The 20,654-nt window shown below is 41.7% G+C and overlaps 2 protein-coding genes across 20 annotated transcripts in view; one reads left to right on the forward strand and one right to left on the reverse strand.

Annotated features, from left to right (window-relative positions):
* LOC143267330 (disks large homolog 5-like) overlaps positions 1–20,654 on the forward strand; it is an 85,532-nt gene that overhangs the window by 47,461 nt on the left and 17,417 nt on the right. For 6 of the 16 annotated variants that reach the window (XM_076544754.1, XM_076544757.1, XM_076544765.1 and 3 more), the window contains one exon: positions 5,502–6,303. The exons of 2 other annotated variants lie outside the window; for them this stretch is intronic. Coding sequence is in view for 4 of the 14 variants with exons in the window: in XM_076544759.1 (XP_076400874.1) it covers positions 7,243–7,282 (40 nt within the window). In the remaining 10 variants the exon portion in view is untranslated. 8 more of the 16 variants (XR_013042330.1, XM_076544760.1, XM_076544753.1 and 5 more) reach the window with 6 other exon arrangements.
* On the reverse strand, positions 10,381–19,308 carry LOC143267329 (uncharacterized protein C2orf78 homolog). 4 transcript variants are annotated; one of them, XM_076544751.1, is made up of 5 exons: positions 19,151–19,308; positions 16,986–17,747; positions 12,638–15,675; positions 11,647–11,689; positions 10,381–11,480 (listed from the first exon to the last, which is right to left on the reverse strand). In XM_076544751.1, the coding sequence occupies exons 1-3, from the start codon at positions 19,155–19,157 to the stop codon at positions 13,793–13,795; spliced, it is 2,652 nt and encodes an 883-aa protein (XP_076400866.1). In that variant the 5' UTR covers positions 19,158–19,308; the 3' UTR covers positions 10,381–11,480; positions 11,647–11,689; positions 12,638–13,792. The 4 variants fall into 4 exon arrangements, with proteins under 4 accessions (XP_076400866.1, XP_076400864.1, XP_076400863.1 ...); XM_076544749.1 differs by lacking the exon at positions 19,151–19,308 and adding an exon at positions 18,938–19,007 and having other exon boundaries at positions 12,865–15,675; XM_076544748.1 differs by lacking the exon at positions 19,151–19,308 and adding an exon at positions 18,938–19,007.

A 20,654-nucleotide genomic window follows, 5' to 3' on the forward strand; every position in this document is an offset into this window, starting at 1 on the left:
AAAAATAAAAATAAAAAAAGAAAGTCTATACCACGACAAACACACAGGAAGTACGTCTCTCTTTTGCTGAAGAGGCTAGCTGCAGCAGATGGGTAAGGCTCTTAGCTCTGATCTCTTGGCTTCCTTCTTTGCACTGGTTCTGTGTTTCTTATTTAATAAGATGGTTGGTTACATCTAAATTTGGCGTCCAACGTGACAAGAATCCATGAAAAATCGCTTGGCTTGGCTTGGCGGCAGGTCTGGTTTCCAGCCTGTGTGGCCCGGCTCCCTAGCTCGGGCCTGGTCTGCTTGGTCTCAGGCCAGACTGACTGTAGCTCCAAGCAGTTGCATGCAGCTGGAGCTACTTGCTTAAAGCTGATGCTACAAACAACTCAGGCCTATCCTGCTGAACAGGGCCCCTGCCTGTAAAGCCAATGCACGTGGTCGGGGCTTAAGGAAGCTGGAGTCCAGGCTTGACTCGACTTAATCAGGAACACGTGGCTGGATTTAAGCTTTTAGCTACACTTTCTTGTTCTCTCTCTCTCTCTCTCTCTCTCTCTCTCTCTCTCTCTCTCTCTCTCTCCCCCTCTCTCTGGATTCACACCTTGGACACTAGGTGGGTGTTTTGAAATTCCCTCGGATTTCTAAAGTTCTACACAGACTGGTAAGTCAATTAAAATATCAGATATTTTTAAAAGAAAATATTTAAAAGAGAATTTTTCCATATTAAAAAAAAATGGGTTTTATGTGTACATTGGAAGAAAATTGGGCTTTGTTTGAAATTTTAGGCAGTCTGACAATGGAACAACTATATGAGAAGATTAATATTTATCAAATTATGCAGTTTATTACTTTTCTTATCCTCATTTTAATATTTAAAAACATAGTCAATTTAAGTGCCAGGATAACAGTTTTAGAAAAACCTGTTAAACCTGTAAAAATGAATTATAGAGAAATTCAAATTCAGACAGAAGAAATTAACAGTGAAGTTGTTTCAAAATTGGATCATAAGGTTACAGAAAGAAAGCCTGTTTTCACACCATCACCCTTAATTTATCTGGTAGCCATAGAGCAACTACCTGGTAAAGAGAATGGACAAAATACTTGGATTCCAACTGAAATGTTAGACTCATGAAGGTTTAAGGAGGCAATAGCATCTTATGGCATGCATTCCCCATATGTAAAGCAAATGTTAAACTCCTGGTCAACTTATAGTAGGATTCTACTACAGGACTGGCAGGAGCTTGCACAGGCTGTTCTGGAACCCAGACAAAACAAAACCTCCAGTGGCAAATGTGGTTCAAGGAGGAGGCTAAAAATATAGAAAAACAATGGAGAGATAGAGGAACACGAGTCTGCTAGGATCAGCTTATTGGAGAAGGCCAATATGCTTCAGTACAAAGACAATGTTCATATGATGTCCAATCCTTAATTCTATGTTGAATGGCAGCCTTGAATGCATGGGACAGAGTTGAGGAACCAAGAAAAAAACTGAGTCATTTACAAAGGTTATACAAGGCCCAAAAGAATCTTTCACAGATTTTTTACAAAGACTGGCTTCAGCAGTAAAGAGAATGGTCCCGAATTTAGAAGCTAGTCAGATAATAATCAAATCTTTGGCTTTTGAGAATGCAAATGCAGCGTGAAAGAGAATAATAAGGCCATTAAAGGCAAGATCTGCACCCTTGGAAGATTGGATTAGAGACACAGTTAATGTGGAGGCTGATGAGCATGATGATATTTGGGTAGGAGAAGCAATTTCAAAAGGTTTGAGAAATGTTATATGTTTTGGATGTGGAAAGCAAGGACATTTGAAAAGGGACTGTAAACAGGTCATTCCTAGAAACAATGTTTCTTCAAGGAACACTGGCAACAGAATACCCCTTCCTTCTGGAGTATGCAGAAGGTGTGGTAAGGGAAAACACTGGACCAACCAATGTAGATCAACAAGGGACAGGCAAGGAAATCATTTGTCTCAGTCTCCAGGAAACTCCCAGAGGGGCCTCAGGCAGGCCCCCCATAGCAAATCCAGTTCAAACCTGTCATGGACAAGGACAGAATCTCTAGTTAGTGGAAAAATACAGACTCCTGATAAGACAGGGAAAATATCATCTTACAGTCAGGTTGTCCTGCAACAGGACATTGAGTCAGAGCCCTTGACTCTTTCACCCTGTAAACATCCTCCATAAACATCCTGTTGCTTGCCCCACCCTATGCAGATAACACCTTCTTGCTCCCCCACCTTGCAGGAACTATATAAACCCTCCTGGAGAAAAATAAAGTTGCACCTTGATCAGAATCTTGACTTGGTGTATTTCCTTTGTGTCTCCTGTCCCTACATTCTGTCCTTAGGGTGGTTGAGAACCTGTTGAAGCCCTGAAGGCCGGGGGAAAAACCTTTCCTGCAGTTCAAACCCCCTAATCAGAGCAACTAAGTAACCAAATGCCTATTGTAATAAATCATGGTGGTCAGGATGATGAAACATAGAGAATAGAAAATTTAGGAAAAAACAAAGAAAATTTTTTGGCAAACTTCTATTAATGAACAAAGACCAAAATTAACGATAAAAATAAATGGTGTTTTGTTGTCTGGTCTGGTAGACAGGTGTGGACGTGACCATAATTGCACCAGAATTTTGGCATCCAACTTGGCCTCTTCAGGAGGAAAACATTCAACTGTTAGGAATTGGGACATTATCTCAGGTGAAACAGAGTGCAAGATGGCTCGAATGTATAGGTGCAGAAGGACAGAGAGGAAAATTAAAACCATATGTGGCTAACATAGCTATGAACCAGTGGGGTTGAGACTTGTTGCAACAATGGAATACTCAGATTGACATCCCTCCAATCTCAGAAACAAATCATAAACCAGCACATGTTTCTGAGAGAAATATTAGAAGGCATTATTCTGAGTGGTCACCAGCCATCCATATTATACAAGAACAGGGCACAAAAACTGATGATCTCCCAATGACACCAAGAGCTCTACCTTTAAAATGGTTAACAGACAAGCCTGTATGTGTTCAGCAATGGCCTTTAACAACAGAGAAACTCCACGCTTTGGAAGAGCTGGTAGAACAGTTAAATGATTAGCATATTGAAGAATCAACCAGCCCTTGGAATTCTCCTGTATTTGTTATTAAAAAGAAATCTGGTAAATTGATTTAAAAGACTGTTTCTTTTCAGTGCCCTCACCAGAAAATGACAGAGAAAGATTTGCTTTCGCAGTGCTTACTTATAATAATTCTCAACCAGTTAAAAGATTTCAATGGAGGGTTCTCCTACAGGGAATGTTGAATAGCCCATGTCTCTGCCAATATTTTGTGCAACAGCCATTGGAAGTGATACGTAAAAAATTCCCTAAATCTATAATTTATCATTATATGGATGATATTTTACTAACTGACTCAAATGCAGATAATTTAGAAAGAGTGTTTGAAGAAGTAAAGAAAATTTTGCCCCTCTGGGGATTAAAAATTGCTCCTGAAAAGATACAAAAAGGAGATTCTATTAATTATTTAGGAAATAAAATAATAACAACAAAAAATTAGACCCCAAAATGTGCAAATTAGGAGAGATAGACTACAGACTCTTAATGATTTTCAAAGATTACTTGGAGACATTTCTCATCTATGAATTACTGTTAGGGTAAAAAATGATGAACTGAATAATTTGTTCAAAATCTTAGAAGGTGACAAGGACTTAAATAGTCCAAGAGAATTATCACCTGAAGCTGAGAAAGAATTGTCTTGTAGAAAAGAAAGTACATGAAGAGCACGTGGATCGTATTGATCCAAAGCTGGATTGCATTTTGGTTATTTTACCTTCTAGGCATTCTTCTACTGGAATATTAATGCAGAGGGAAGGTATTATATTGGAATGCATATTTTTACCAAATAATCCAAATAAAAAATTAAAAACTTATTTGGAAAAAATCTCTGACTTGATTTGGAAAAGAAAATTGAGACTTCGTCAACTAGCAGGAATAGACCCCGCAGAAATTGTCATACCTTTAACTAAAGAGGACATTGAAAAATTATGGACAGAAAGTGAACCTTGGCAAAGAGCTTGCAATAATTTTTGGGGAGAAATTAACAGCAAATATCCCAAAAGCTATAGAATTGATCTTATAAAGAGAGGTGATTGGATCTTGCCTCAAATTGTACAGGAAAAACCCATATCTGGAGTTCGTACATTTTATACAGATGCCAACAAACAAGGAAAGGCAGGTTACAAATCAGAAAATTTAAGTAAAGTGATCCAAAGTACTTATAATTCAGTTCAAAAATCAGAATTGTATGCTATTCTGTTGGTATTCATGGATTTTTCAGAACCTCTCAACATAGTAATGGACTCTCAGTATGCTGAAAGAGTAGTATTACATATTGAGACTGCAGAATTTATCCCTGATGCTTCAGAATTAACTTCACTATTCAATTACAAGATACAATCAGGAAAATGAGTCATCCTTTATATATAACTCACATTTGATCCCATACTGGTCTGCCAGGCCCTCTAGCACAAGGCAATTGATGAGACTGATAAATTATTGATAGCATATGTGCTGGAGGGCTCAGAATTTCATAAAAACACATCGTGTCAATAGTAATGGTTTTAAAAAGGATTTTTCCATAACCTGGCAACAAGCCAAAGAAATAGTAAAGAAATGTCCTACTTGTGCCTTCTATAATCAAATGCCATTACCAGCAGGATGTAACCCATGGGTAGTCAGAGGATTGAAATCTGGCAGATGGACGTGTTTCACTTTGCAGAATTTGGAAAATTGAAATATGTACACCATACCATCAACACTTATTCAGGATTTCAATGGGCAACTGCTTTGAGTTCTGAAAATGCTGATTCTGTAATCACTCATTTGCTAGAAGTTATGGCCATCATGGGTATACCTGCACAAATCAAAACTGACAATGCTCCAGCTTATATCTCTGTTAAAATGAAACAGTTTTTTGCTTATTACAATATAAAGCATATTACAGGTATACCACATAATCCTACAGGTCAAGTAGTTATAGAAAGTTCCAACAGAACTCTAAAGGATATGCTAAATAAACAGAAAGGAGTAACAACCCCCCCCCCCAGAAATAGACTGCATAATGCTCTATTAACTTTGAATTTTCTCAATGCCAATGAGAAAGGAACAACAGCTGCAGAGACACATTGGATAATAGAAAAAATACAGAATTAAATCAGCCTATATACTTTAAGGATGTGCTAACCTCAGAATGGAAACGAGGATATGTGTTACATTGGGGACCAGGTTTTGCTTTTGTTTTTACAGGAGAAGATTAGCTGTGGGTACCATCAAAATTGAGAAAGGTTCAATTTGAACAAGAGAGACCTCTTAATTAGAGGAGGTGATAGTTCATCAACCAGCATGAACATCCAATTTAAACTAACTTATACCAGTAACGCATGCCTTTTCATTTAATCAGATAATAACTTGACAAAAAGGAACATCCCCAAAATTAGTCTTGGGGAAAGGTTTTTGTTTTTGTCTTTTAGGAGAATGAAGGTTAAGGAATCTGAACACAGGACAAATGAGACAACTGAAGAAAAGGGACAAATCATCTATCCCAGGAAACAGAGTGAAATGGCGTATGGGTATATCATCTAAAAAATTTTATGTTTTCCTAAATGTTTGTTTCTGCTCTTCTCTACAGAAATTTAACACTATTGGTCTTCTAGTAGTCCCAGTTCAATTAAAATTTAAAGCTGACTTTGGAGTTGGAGAATGGCTCTCTCCTTCTTTAAACTCAAGCATGTTGTTAAAAGGAAAATGCAAACTCCCTGTATCATGCCAGAAGAAAAGAGCCATCATCTGCTGTGGGACAGGACAAAAGCCAAATTAATTAAGGGACTATTCTATTACTAATCTCAACTCTTTGATTCTATTCTGATTCTTTAAACTTTTCTTAAAGTATACATTTTATATCAAAATTTACAAGATTAATATATAAATAGACATATATACATTTTAAACTTTGTTAAGATATGAATGGTCATATAGAGTACTAACTAATTCTTTTAAAAAAGGCTTCAATTAGCTGCATATATATATGTCTTTGTGTTCGAGTTTCTTATCAGTTTTCCGCAGGAAATTATGGCCAGGCCTAACATCAACTGAAGTCTCCAGGAAGAAGATGGGGCCCAACAACAACAACAATTCCACATGGACAATAATAATATCACTAAGCTGACAAACATCATCTACAGATCAGCTTTGAACTACAAAGTGCTCAGAGCAATTTTGAGATGGCTAGCTGAAAAGATCCAGTCTCAAAGACTACTTGAAAAAGGACTTGAGGTAACCCTGAACTTTGGCATTATACACAGACTGAATAACGAAGGATATAGTTATCTTTCCTAGAATTTGACAATTAACCTAAAATTTTTCTTTTCAGGATAAACATACCTTTGCCCATACCCAGCAGGGGGCAATTTTAAGAATTTGACGCCCACATTCCCAAAGAAATGGTGTGGGGTGGGTGGTTTTTTGGTCTTTTTAATGGCTTTTGGGTCTGGGATAATTTTCATTTTTAAGGGGGTTGATTACAAGTTGTTGTCAAGGGTTAGGAAAAAGACTAAGCAAAGGAGATTAGATTTAAGGTTCTTGTTTAAAAAACAAAGAAAAGAACAAGACAATTACTAGTTTAATTACTTTACATTGGGTTGGAAAGTTTTATTTTATAAACAAATTATATACATTGAAATTGATATTATTAGAAAATGCTATATGTATATTTTTAATTGTACTTATACTGTTCTTTTAACAATGTAATGCAATTTTCTCATCCTTGAATGTTATTATTACCAACTATTAGGATATTAAGAAATGCAAGTTAGTAGTTAGACATTATAATAGAACTTGTAGTCATATTAGGTATGTTTTAAAAATTGAGCAGATATATTTACGATAGACAGTCATCTTCAAACCCTTCAGATCTACAGAATATGGCATTTAAAATGTTTTAATAACTTAGAAAAATTTTTCTTTTTTGTTATGACTATGAGACATGTCAGCTCCTGGCAACACCAATCTACTTCAGAGAAAATACCAGCATTGAAGAAACTGCATATGGAGATAACTTTCATTGTGGCAAAAGTTAGCCACTGGACAACAAAGTATCCTCGAATCAACAGGACAAAATTAACAAACAGGACATGAAACAAAGGACTACTGATTCTTGCCAAAACAAGTATGGTTATGGCTTTATCAAAAGGCATCTTCTGAGGCCAGGACAATATGGCATCATCCGTGAAGTGGCCTTCACAATCCGGAAAAGGTACAGTGCCCTTTTCTTTAAAGGCAGCTGAACAGGGAGTGGGCCATTGGCTTCTGATGTGCAATGGAACAGCAGCTGAAACAGTTATTCTTGAAGAGTAATTAAACTCATGCCTCTCAATAGTAGACTGGCATTTAATAGAGGGATGTGGAGATGAACAGGATGCTGAGATGCAGCCATATATATACACAGCCAAGAAGAATGAACAGCTGAATTAAAAAACCATCAACAATATCCAGAATTTAAAATCCTGAATCATGACATGACACTAGTGGAATTCAGGTGTTTCTGGTACGTGGACTGCTCTCATCCAATGTGAGGTTGAACTGTTGACCTTGTGTACATCCTACTTCACAAATAAGTCTGTCAGATACACTAAGCCTATAGGCTGAAGATGATGCCCCAACACTTCGGAGAAACATCAGGTGATTGTCCAGGCAGCTGGCTGTTTATGTCAACTCACATTTTTTTGAAGTTGCTTGCATGTACTTCCTGTTTTTATTTTTGTTAGGTAATATCATTTTCCTTCTTGGATCTCTGAGGGAGTTGAAGATTAGTTAGTTATAGTTGAAGATTAGTTAGTTATAGTTGAAATAGAAAGGGTAGAAAGTGAATTAGGTACATTTTGGACTTACCAAAATAGAATAGATAATGGAATTATTTTCTCTGAATTTGTCAAATACAAATGGACTAGACATTGTTTAGGTATTTATTACTTGTATATGTTGTATATAGTTATTGTACTTTTGTATATAATTTTTCTTTTGTTAGTTATAACCTTTTTCCTTTTTTTCTTTTTATTAATATAGAAAAGGGAAAATATGGTGGGATTTTATTTGTACTGAAATGTGATTTTATTTGTATGTTAATAAAGAAAGTTGCCTGGGGGTCAGAGCTAATAGAAGCCATAGCAGAGCTGGGCATTTGTGGTGCACAACTTTAATCCCAGCACTTGGTAGGCAGAGCTAGGTAGATCTCTGTGTGTTCAAGGTTACAGCCATCATTGGAGACAAAAGCCTTTAATCTCAATACCAGCCATAGAAGACCTGGAGAACTGTACAAACAGGCAGTGAGGAGGCAGTCATGTGGTTGGTTTTTACAACCAATGAGAAGGCAGAATAGAAAGTCTATATCAAGACAAACAGACAGGAAGTAGCTCTCTTTCAGAGAGGTCCCTTGGCTGGAGAGGCTAGCTGCAGCAGGCAGGTAAGGCTCTTAGCTCTGATCTCTTGGCTTTCTTCTTTGCATTGGTTCCCTGTTTCTTATTTAATAAGACAGTTGGCTACATCTACACAAGAGAGATGTATACATTGGTACAGAGAAAGCAGAGTTGATAGCTATAATTTAAACAACTCTCCAATTTGATATGTGTACACCTGCACAGAAGGGAATTCTTATCTTGTACTGCAAGCCACCACAAAATCTCCAGGGATGGAGGAGTTCCAGGTCTAGAGGGAAGACAACTGCTATTGTTTTGTTGACTGGAATGGTTGGGTCTCTACATTTCCCTTCTAAACCTTTGTGGTTTTGCAGGAGATTAATATAGTTTCAGGTGCAGCTGAAACTGTTACAGTCTGACTCTTTGTTGGCCTTCCTTTGGCATTGTTTTTGTTGCTGTTGGAGAGATTTGTCATTGTTTAGGCTGCTGAGACTCAGTGGCTGCTGTTGTGGTGAGATGGCTGGCTGGTACTCAGAATGGATCATGCACAAAGCAGTCCACCCAAAGCTCAGGGATGTCCTGCCAGTAGGAGCCCAATGGAATTGAGAGCTAGAGTGGTAGGTTAGAATGGTGTAGCATGTCTTTATGTTTCAAAATCAAGTAAACATCCCATTGTTATGGATGATCAGATGGATGGAGAACTTTGAAAGTAACTGAAGAGATGTATGCAGTGATAGACATGTCTGTGGCTGTGAATCTTAACTGTACATAGTAGAAGGAGCCATGGAGGTTCATGAAAACTTGACTTGTCATTCTAGACATTACTTGAATGTGGACACCAGCCCCATTGGAAAATGGTCTTTCTTGATGCTAGAGAATAGAAGTGGAGAGTTAACTGAAAGTAGGGGGCTTCCAAGTATTGCTTCCACAGGAAACACCAATAAGTTGGTGGGTATAGTGTGAAGTATTCTACTCTCTCTCTATTTCAGTATGGAGTCACTTTAAACACCAACACCAGGTCTATCTCAATTTCGTTCCCTACTATTCCAAGGAATTGAACATGTTATTGCTTTGCACATGAGTATAGATGGCAGCTTTTTTTCAGGAATATCTATATTACCTGATCTTGCTGTCCAATAACAGAGCAATGGATAAGGAATATGTGATGTCTACACACAACAGAACCATTTCAGCTAAAGTGATGAGTGTAGTCAAGGTGAGTGTAGGAGAGTTCTTGTAACTCGAGATAATCATTTTATACCATATGTATCCAGTCCCAGACAAATATCTCCCGAAGCTGTCTTGCTATATGGTCAGAGATTACACACACCTACATGTTCCATTCCTGACACTTAAGGCAATGCTGTTGAGCATATGAACAATGCCTAAGATTTTGGGTGAGAGTTAAGGAATGCGTAGGCCTTGGTCACAAAGTTACTGGGCTCAGTGTACAATATATAGTTTTTTTTGGTTTTTCGAGACAGGGTTTCTCTGTGTAGCTTTGCATCTTTCCTGGAGCTCACTTGGTAGCCCAGGCTGGCCTCAAACTCACAGAGATCCGCCTGGCTCTGCCTCCCGAGTGCTGGGATTAAAGGCGTGTGCCACCACCGCCCGGCACAATATATAGTTTTAAAAAATCGTGTTCAGTGAATAGTACAATGAGAAATAATGACATTGAGGATTCAATACAGGTACAGCATTGTGTGAATTGCTTTAATATCAAAAATGTTTCCTGAGTTTCTTTAATAAGGACTATTTTACAAGACCCTTAGTTTGAATACACAAAGTTTAAAATAATATCAAGGTTAGAAGATATCCATCCAAATCTGTTTCTACTGCTCCTAGGGGATAAGATGAACACCGTAGTCTGATGGCCGTGGTCAAATCTGTCATTAAGCCACACACAGAGAGTGATATAACCAGAGGCCTCCCTAAGCCATTGCTTTCCATCATTCTGCTGTACTCAAATTTGTCCCTGTGAGGATCATTGCATTCAGGTAGTAGGATCTTTTCATGCTGGGTTTGTTAATATTTTCTAGGTGAGTTAGACTGGACTTAGCCCTTGTTAGAACGAACAATGTTGAACACAGGTGGATTGATCTTCTTATTGCTGCTGAGGACAGTGGGCTTGTCTTCTGTCTTGACTCTGTGACTTCGTAGCATCAGCTCCCTCAGCTTTCTTGGAGTCGATTTTTCTAGTACTTTTGGACTTGCCTCCTATGATTCCTAGGTCTGCTGGGCCTGCCGAGTGTGGCTTTCTGAGCTTTGCCCTCTATATACTGGGTGATGTTGTCAATATCACCTTCTCTAGCCACAGCACTGTTCTCAGGCTCTGTCCCTCCACCAGGTAGTGATACTAGATTCTGGCCAGAGAATCTCCATCAATCAGATGGGGGCTTTTCTCTTCCTTCCTCCTCACCTGGTTTAAGTGTGTGCTGATGACACCTTATCTTGACTGGGCTTGATCGCTCCCGATGACGATGGAGTCTTTGCGATGGGTGGCTGTGAGAACCTGGAATTGGTTCAGTTCAGAGAGTGGGTTGAGCATGTGGGGAGGTGAACTTCTGCCACCAGTGTAGTCATGTCTGCAAAGTCCATGCTGGAGGCCAACATATTGTGCATGCCCCAGGCTCATCCTGACCAAGACTGCTGCTTCCCAATGCGGCATTGTCAGAAGCAAGCTTCTGCCCTAGGCTCCCAGCATCAGTGAAGTGCAAGGGATGCTGCATGTCAGGGTGTGCTAAAGGGAGGAGAGATGGGTCTTGGTGTTCTTTCGTGTACTCAAAGGCAGCCAGAGGCACTGACAGATTTGCTGCCATCTCATGCAGGTTGTTGTTCTCTGTTTGTTCCAGGCATTGAGCTTGTGGCAATGCCAGGAATTCTGAAGGTTGTGGTTGAGGGTAGTTCATGACTTGTGCCCATTAACAGGTGGTGTCCTCATATGGTAATCCAGGGTGTAGGAGTAGCAGAGCTCTGTTCTTCTGCTGAGGGATTCTCTGGCTTGATGTGTGATTCCCAGGGAAGTCTCTGTTTGCACCTCTGAAAAAGAGTCAAGGAAGAACTCAGTACCTGGTAAGTGGGATTTGCACCTTTCAGTGCACTTCTGCACTTAGGCCCCTACAACAGCTGGATGACATTCTTAGGATCTCTGCCATGGCTACAGATATTCAGATATTCAGATTTTTAGTAGATAAGAAAAATGTACCTTGGCTTCCACATGGCCTCTTCATCCAGTCATGCTGGGAAACCTGGATATGCACATAGATTAAAAGAAACTTGATTCTATTTGTGTGATTGTGCTTTTAGTCTCAACACTCTTGTGTTAGAGCCAGGGCCTGGGACAGGGCCAGGGTAATTGCAGAGTCAGAGTCATCGGCAGAGGCAGAGATAGTGTTAGAGGTAGAGGCAGGCTGATGTTTGTGAATTCAAGGCTAGCCTGATCAACATAGTTAGTTCCTGAACATGCAGGGCTATGGAGAGAGAACCTGCCTCAAGAAACTAAAAGCAAAGTAACAAATCAATTGGTTATATCTCCTATGTGTCACCCTCTCAAATAAGTGCCAAATGCCTCAGAGGCAATGGTGTGAGTATCCCTGATAATATTAGAGCCCAGAGTGTGCCAAAGAGTTGAATGTTCACAGACAGGCCAGAATGGAGCAACACACGGGCCACTCAAGAAATCCTGGCCGTAGTTGACAGATGGTCTCTCAGGGAAGTAAAGCATTTGTTCCCAGAAAAAAAGAAACAGTTATTTGAGAGATGGTGCTAGAGAAGAGGAGGACATCTTTGCTATTGCTACCCCAGTAAGAAGATTAATATCAGATTATTTGAATTAGATAAAATACATAAATCATAAGAAAGAAGGCAACCCAGGGAGTACAGTGCAAAGAGAAAGACAGTCCTCCCTGATTTCTTCAAAGAGAGTGAGGACATACAATGGTTCAGATTGAGGAAGAATCAGGGAAAGGCATAGTGAACCTCCTAGATGCCATCCAAGGCCAACTAGAAAAGAAATGACAGCCGCTCCTGAGAGAGTCTGCAAAAAAGAATGCTAGGAAATGCTGGAGAGGATGGAAAATTTCCAGCCTGATTGGATGTCAGTGTGGAGGATCCTCCAAAAGCCAAAACCTGGCCCACCACATGGTTCATATATGCCTTTCCAAAGAAAGAACTCAATACATTAGAGAGGTACTTGCCCATCAGTGTTGACTGCAGCACCGTTTCAAGAATATTAGGGAACCAAGCATGGTGTCCAACAGCAAGGCAATGGGTGAAGAAAGTGGGATGTTCATTGAACGTGAAGTCTTTTCAGCCATAGAGAAAATGAAGTTGTGCTGTTTGAAGTATGTGGATTCAACTCAGGCTCATGAGATGGCTCAGTAGATGAGAATACTTTCTTTTCTTACATTATCCGCAGGCTTACTTCGGAACACCTTCTGGAAGCTTTCAATCTCTCTTAATTCCAGACCTCAGAGGTCTGATGGCCTCTTCTGGCCTCTGTGGGCACTCCACACATGTGTTCCACAGGAATTCAGGTGGACAACAAACAAACACACAAACACAAAATAAAGCATAATTGGATGATTTCAAATATGGATACAATTGAGACAGAGTAATCAAATGATGCCCAAGTCAGGAAATTGATCAACCTTGTCTATTTTCTCTTTATGGTGGGTACTTGATAGTGTGCACATGGACTCCTGTATTTCATTTCATGAAATTTCAGGAGGAGCTCTGTCCCAGACTAGTAAATATTAAAGGGCTGGGGTGAGTGTTTCAAAATGGGAGGAATTGTGGTAAGAACAGGAGTGTGTTTACTATAACAGAGTACATTATAGAAAACACACCAAGTTCAGAGAATTTATTTTACCTAAAAATAAAAGTCAAAGAGTATAATTGTATTACCACTACAAGTTTTGGCTAATTACTTTTACCTTAAATAACACTACCAGGGACTTATAGCATATGATGTATTTATGTAACATATATTACTACTTCGACAACATAAAGAATAACAGCAAAGGTACAAAGAGACCATCAAAACCATATATATATATATATATATATATATATATATATATATATATACTTACACATGGATAAAATATAACCAACTTTAGTTTCTCCAGTCACATTTAGTGTCTTCAGATATTTACAAGTAATGAAACTATGTCTGAAAAATTATGTGTAAATCCTGGGATGTACACATATTATTCACCTTAACTCCATATGTACCTACATATCTATACTTATGTCCAAGTCTTTATATCCAATGTATGCATGCATATGTGTCTCCATATCTCACCTTCTCTATGTTGAAGAGTACTGTGTTCCAATGCCTAGGACAGCCCTTACATGACATAGCCAAAATATCTGGAAATTTCCATATCCTTCTGCCTCTGAAGGAAGAGCTGCGGTTTTCCCAGAGAGGTGTACTTGGCAGCATTCTCTCTCTCCTGTTGAGCCCGCCTCTTCATGGCCTCCCTCTCTGGCCTCTGCTCTTCTGTGATGGACTGTGAGATGACTGGCCCTGGAATGTGGACATTCCTCCATGGAATTGGTTGGTAGCTGAAGTCTTGCAGTAGATGTTGGATTTGAGGTTTGGGAGGTGACGGGGCCTTTTTCCTGTCAGTAGAGGCAAGCTCCCTCTGTAGTGAAGGGTGAGATGATGCTCTGTAGGATACTGGCCTACAGACAGCTTGCTGAGGCCCAGTGCAAGACTGGATGGCGTTGGTAATGTTATCTCGTGTGGCACTGGTAGCAATAGGCAGAACTGGCTTGTCAGAGGCCATCAAAGAAGTGCTGGCATGAGCTGGTTTAGATGGATTGGGTGTGGTAGACTGAGCTGAGTTAGAATGAGTTGTCACAGGGTACAGTGCAGGGGCCCTGTGTGAAGCCAGGGAGAGAGGCTTTGTAGAAATAGGTCTTGCTTGTGGCATGTCCAGGGCTGGAAAAGGCAGAGGTACTAACTTGACCTTGCCAGGTGGGGGCAGCTTATACTGGGATGGAGATGGACTACACTCCCTGAAAGCATTTCTCTCTGTTCTCTGAGCATTGCTTGGGGTTTTACCAGTGCCTCGGCCATCACATGGCACATCCAGAAGTGATATGGTGGCTGGGCCTGTCCTGGGATCTTTGTTGCTGCTGAAGTTTAGCCGAGCCCGGGAGGAAGAGATGCCAGTTTTCTTCTCATTCTTCTTCCCCAGTGGGTGAAAGACTTGCACGGATTCTAGCATGTGCATGCCGAGGTGAGTTCGGGGCTTTTTAAAGCTGTTGTGGCTGAGCTCAGGTGGATTCCTCTTCCTCTTGTTCTTTGGCATGGTGGTGTTTTCGTCTGCCTTGACTCTATTCCTTGACTGCTTAAGCTCCTCTGTTTTCTTGCAGTTGTTTTCTCTGGATCTCTTGGTCTTGTCTTGCCCCTGAGCCCTTGCTTTGCTGGGCATGCTGGGTGTGGCTTTCTGGGCTTTGCCCTCCAAGCGCTTAGGCATGTTGTCAATAGCCCCTTCTCTAGACCCAGCACTGCCCACTGCCTCTTCTCCCTTCACCCATTCCTGGAGCTGGATTCTGGCCTGAGGAAACCCATCTAGCATCTCTGAGGCTTTCTGGCCATTCTTTCTCACTTGGTCCACGGGTACACTGATAGTGCTGGAGCTTTCCTGGACCTGATCCCTGCTGATGTCTTTAGATTGGGTTGCTGTGGGATCTTGGAATTGGTTCCTATCAGTGATTGAGTTGGAGAGTCTGGGAAGGTGAATATCTGCCACCAGTGTAGTCATGTCTGCAAAGTCCATGCTGGAGCCCATCACACTCTGCAGCACCCCAGGCTCATCCTGACCAAGGCTGCTGCTTCCCAAGGTGGCATTGTCAGGAGAAAGCTTCTGTTTTAGGCTCCCTGAATCAGTGTAGTTCAGGGCCTGCTGCATGTTGGCATGTGCTAAAGGGAGAAGTGTTGGGTCTTGGTTTTCTTTTATGCCCTCATAGGCATCCAGAGGAGTTGACAGATCATCTGTCATCAAATCCAAGTCGTTATTCTCTGTTTGTTCCAAGATTGGAGCAGGAGGCAAGGGCAGGAATTCTGTAGGACTGTCGATGGGGGCAGTTAATGACCAGTCCCCATGGACAGGTGGTGACCTCTGGACATCCTGCATGCAGGCATTGCAGAGGTCTGGACTCTGCAGCAGACAGAGTGTCTGGCCTGCAGCTGTCAATCCCAGGGCTGTCTCCATTTTCACCACTGAAAAAGAGTCAAGGAAGAAGTCAGTGCCTGGTAAGTGAGGTGCTCCCCACTTTTCAGTGCCCTTCAGTACTCAGACCCCTACCGCAGTGGGGAAGGCATTCCTGTGAGCTCTGCTTGAGTAGCACAGGCGGCACCTCTATTGGGAGACTTGTGACCACTCTCTTATTTTTATCATCATTTCTCAGATGTTTGTGTTTTCCTTGGTGTTTGTGTGTCATGTGCATGCATAGTGATCATGGGGAGGTGACAGAATTCCCTTGGGGTGTGGTCCTCCCTTTCCTTTCCCATGTCTTTGAATGAGTGACCCTCATTTCTGTGGAAGTTTGCTATCAGGTAGCATGTCTGGTGCATAATTTTCAAGAACTTGCTTGTGTCTTCCAACTCTTGGCATTACTCAAATTCCCCCTGTTGCCTGAGTTTCTAAATTGGTTCAGGTATCCAAACCCAGTTCCTCACTCCTGCAAGACAATATTTTCAAAAACCCTGGATTTCCTCCAGCTCCACATTTCACAGTCTTGTTATTAATGATATGAAATTTTGTTTAAGAAGGTGAAATCTTTAGCTTGGGTTATCTTTGTAGTTTAGAACATATCCTAGTGATCATGCATAGCCTTGGCTCAACTCTGAATAACCATAGCAAAAGAATAAGGGAGAGAGAAGCGGAATTAGAAGGGGAGAGAGACAGAGAGACAGAGAGAGAGAGAGAGAGAGAGAGAGAGAGAGAGAGAGAGAGAGAGAGAAGAGAGAGAGAGAGAGAGAGAGAGAGAGAGAGAGAGAGAGAGAGAGAGAATGAGAATGAGAGAGAAGCTTTGCCCAACTAAGCAGTTGTACTCTGGTACAGCAGGTATACATGACTCTCAATGCACTTATGCTTTGAAGAGAACAGCAGGGCCAGTACTTGGAATCTGCAAGTAATACTTCCTCTAGGACAGTTTTGCAGTGCACTGCTCTAGAATCAGAATTCAAGCAAGAGAAAATAACGTGTTACCAAACAGAAAGGCCTTGGTGTCCTCTACAGCCCCGAGGAATAGACTAGGAAGGAGGCGATTGCTGTAAATGGTGCATGGGACTGATTAGCTAGGTCAGTGATGTGTTTGTCTGTGGTGGTGTCCTTGGACATGTCTTAATGGAGATGGATGCCACTCATTGCCCTGCATTGTCAGTCATTATAGAGACTGAAGATGGGGATGGTGAGCCAGAACAAGGCTGAACTCTCAGGACTCCCATTTTTTCTCCCTGAGGACATCCACTCCTGAAAGTTTGAGCTTTGAGTGCTGATCTCAGTTATCCCTCCTGGCTCTACTCACCTTGAAAACAGGTGTCTGTCTTGTCTTGAGCAGGTGTGGGATAGTAGATGGCAGAGGTGGAGAAGGGTGTTTGGACATTTGTTGACTGAAACTCCTTTGGCACCATCACCATCTCTGGTTGCAGAGCAGAGGCATGACCCCCAAAGTAGGACACAGAGCCACAGGCCTGCAGGCACTGCCCATGTTCTCCAGACCTCAGAGGCCCCAGGCTGTTGAAGTCATTGTAATAGACCTGGCTGCCCTCCAGGTAGGAAAGTGCCAGGCTGTATCCTTGATTTGGTACCTGTGGTGGTGTGGCCCGAACAAGGCTGGCAAACATTGTTGGATAGGAGAGGACTAAGGCATTGGGATCTAAAATATTATCACCCTGGGCTCTCCTAGAGAAGGAGGAGAATGTGGTATTCTGGTCAATGACAGTTACAGTGAAGTCCCGGAGTGCAGCTCCCCTCTGGTCAGTGTTTCCCGTGGGATCCCACCGGAGAACACCTGGATAGGAGAGTGCTGAGGCAGAGATCTGGCCCTGGTCAGTCAGTGCAGTCACCATGGTTGTGCCAGCTGGTAGGTAGGGGTAGGCACTGTCCCTTAGCTGCTGGCAACAAGTGCTGGAGTCCGATGGCAGGAGCCATGCTGCACTCACAGCTGGGGTGGAGACCCTGGAGAAGTTGCACACACTTCCTGCTATGGGCATGGCATTCCTCATCCCAGGCACAGAGGGCTGCAGAGCACATTCTGTTCCAAGGAAAGGTGCACTTTGGAAATTTTCTGTAGGAAGCAAGAGGAAAATGGGAAGAGGGTGAGATGGAATCTGTGTGTCTTTCCTTGAAGATCTTTGTTATCTCCAGTTTGTACAGTCTGGGAGAGTCTGAGACCCATTTTCCTTCACATATCCCAAACAAATGATTCAGAATGATTCTTGTTAAAGGATAGGATGGCATTCATTTAGTGAGCTGCCTGTTCTTCCTGTGCTGGCATGGACTTCCTAGTTCATCCATGTTGACCCTTGCTCTGACCTAGACAACAGCCTTCTTTGCCCTGCTTTGTCTTGTTCTGATTCCTGCTGTGGCACTGCCTCACACCTGTGTCCCAGAACAGAAGTGTTTAAAGTAGGAGAACCTTAGACAGCTTCTCATGCCTGTGCCTTTGTCCTGTTCTGTGCAGATCTTCTTCTATGTAGGCAGAGAGAGTCTCTACCTAGATCAGTCTGGCCTTGAAATCACACAGACTGGACTGTCTCTGCATCAGACTGCTGGCATTGTAGGTTCTTTACATGTCCACCAGGCTTGGCTTTACTCTGACCTTTCTTAATGAAATGTCATATCAGGACAATCATACATAAGAACTGTATTTAGCTAAGATGACCTTTGTCATCTAGCTCCTTCTGTTCCCCACTACTTTTTATGTAAGTCACTACTTGTTATTTTTTAATATAAATTCAGTACACATCCAATATGACTACATGAATACAACCTGCTGATAACATTTCATGTTGAGTGCCTATGTTTCAAGCGACAGTTTGGGATTTCTAATGTAGCATGTGGTTCATCTCTGAATAAGATTGTTTCTTAATTAAAAGTTGGTTACATTGATTCTTCAATGAACACTTCCACAGTAATTGTTAATTTCTTATAACTCTCCTAGTTGAGAATCCTTGTGAGAATTCGTGCGCACACTGGTGTGTCAGTTCTTGTCCAGAGAACAAGTGACTGTGGAGTAGCCAGTCCATGTTGATAACATCCAACCCTACCAAAAGATGAGGAGAATGCTGTGGAAGATGGGCTGGATAGAGTGTTAGAGCCAGGGACTAGAGCTGGATATTGTTTTCTATATGTGACAGGAAACCTTTACCTAGACTAATCTCAACAGTGTGGCGGCATAGTAATGGGTTGGGATATGATAATGTCTTGTGCCATTTATTTACTCTGTGGTTATCTGTAACATTAGTTCCAAACTACCTTTGTGTACATCCAGGGTCATCTCTACAGTTTGTCTTCTTTTAGGTCCATATTTTCCAGCCTCAGTAAGAACCAAATCTAAATGTGACATTCAATTCAATATCTCTATCAGCATCAATAGTATACCCATTACACAAAAATTTAAAAGTATAGTAAAAAATAAGGGAGAAGTGATCCCTTATTTCTTTAATGTTTTAAAATTTTTTTCCTTACCTGCCATGGTCGTGGGGCGGGGGGAGAGTATCAGCAATCCACAGTACAATGGAGCAAGAGAATTGTTTGTCCTTGTCTGATGAGCTGACCTGAGTGGCAAGTGTGTCCGGTATCAGACAGCACTTACTGGTCACTGGTCACAGGTGACCTGTGATGATCCAAATTTGTTTACAGGCATCACCATGGCAACCCCAAGAACCTACCAGGGCTGGTAGGTTGGGTTGAAGGGCGAATGATGTCATAAACGGGGCAGCAACCAATGAGAAAGTCGCATTCTGAGCTAACAGGTGGGATTGGTTGGAGAGGATGCCAGGACACTAACAGTAGCCATGCAGGCTGAGGTGTATGCTAGTGAAAGAGGCAAATCTGGCTTGGAAGTCCTCCTCTCAGGAGGTTTAGTCCAGGATATTGGTAGCTTCTTATAATGTTCATCTATGAAGCTGTGTCTGTTGTTCCTATGAGGTGTCACCTTCCAGGTGTGAGTGTGCTTTCAGCATACACTGTACATACACTCAGTCCCCTTGGGCAGGAAGGAGAGGTCAGCATGGGAGGAGGGAACTCGGGTGAGAAACTGTATCAGTTGATCTGGTTTATGAGCCATTATCATCAGCCCATGACCCAAGGAAGAGATCAAAGGGCTCCATTGTGACTGTGTTAAAGGACAGAGTTGAGTGTATTGAGAGCACTTTGGATGATGAACTCCAAGAATCTTCGCTTTGGGTTTCTTCTCCTAGATGCCTTCCTTATTCTGTGTGGCCCCACGCAAGACTCACATCTCTCTTCTCTGCTTTTCATCCCTTCTTGGTAGGGTGTGATTCTTGGACTAGGGTGAACCTGTACCGTTAAAATGGTGGGCAGTATTATGGTGAACTTCCAGAAGCAGTGGTCTTCTGGTCATCGTGAAGATGCTTGTAATTGGATGCTGCTGGTTGTAGCAAGCACTTGAGGGGTAACCCCTGTTGTTTGGGTGCTCATCTTGTGTCTCACTCTGGTGTCAAACACATGGGCATTCTTTGTATCTTGCCTCCCTTCTTACAGTATTGAGGTTGTTAGTCATTGAGTCTGGCCACCTTCTCTCTTCATCTGCAAGTATAATGAGTATGACAGTTACTGAACCTTCTTCCTCCTGGCAACAGTCTCTGCAGAATCCTGGGCTCTAGCATTCTCTGCCATGCTTTTTTTTCTGAGAAAGGGCTAAATAGAGACTGGAACACCTTGAGCAGAAAGGCATTTGTTGGTATGTGGCTGTGGGTTACATGAAAAAAGCAGTGTAGGTGTTTTTGTAACTGTGGCAGCTTGTTGGAAAGGGATCCTGGCTGTTGAGAACCAAGGAATAGCACTGACCCGTCCAGCAGGCCAGGTTATTCGAGGGTCTTGAGGAGGGACCACCTGTGAATCAATGGGGGGCGAGAGGGAAAGGAGACCAAGCGCGTGAAGAAAGACAAAGCAGTCTGAGTTGCGTCAAGGCCTCACTTTATTGACTGGTGTTAGAGCTTATAAACAG

Source organism: Peromyscus maniculatus, chromosome 9 (assembly GCF_049852395.1).
Source record: "Peromyscus maniculatus bairdii isolate BWxNUB_F1_BW_parent chromosome 9, HU_Pman_BW_mat_3.1, whole genome shotgun sequence".
Lineage (NCBI taxonomy): Eukaryota > Metazoa > Chordata > Mammalia > Rodentia > Cricetidae > Peromyscus > Peromyscus maniculatus.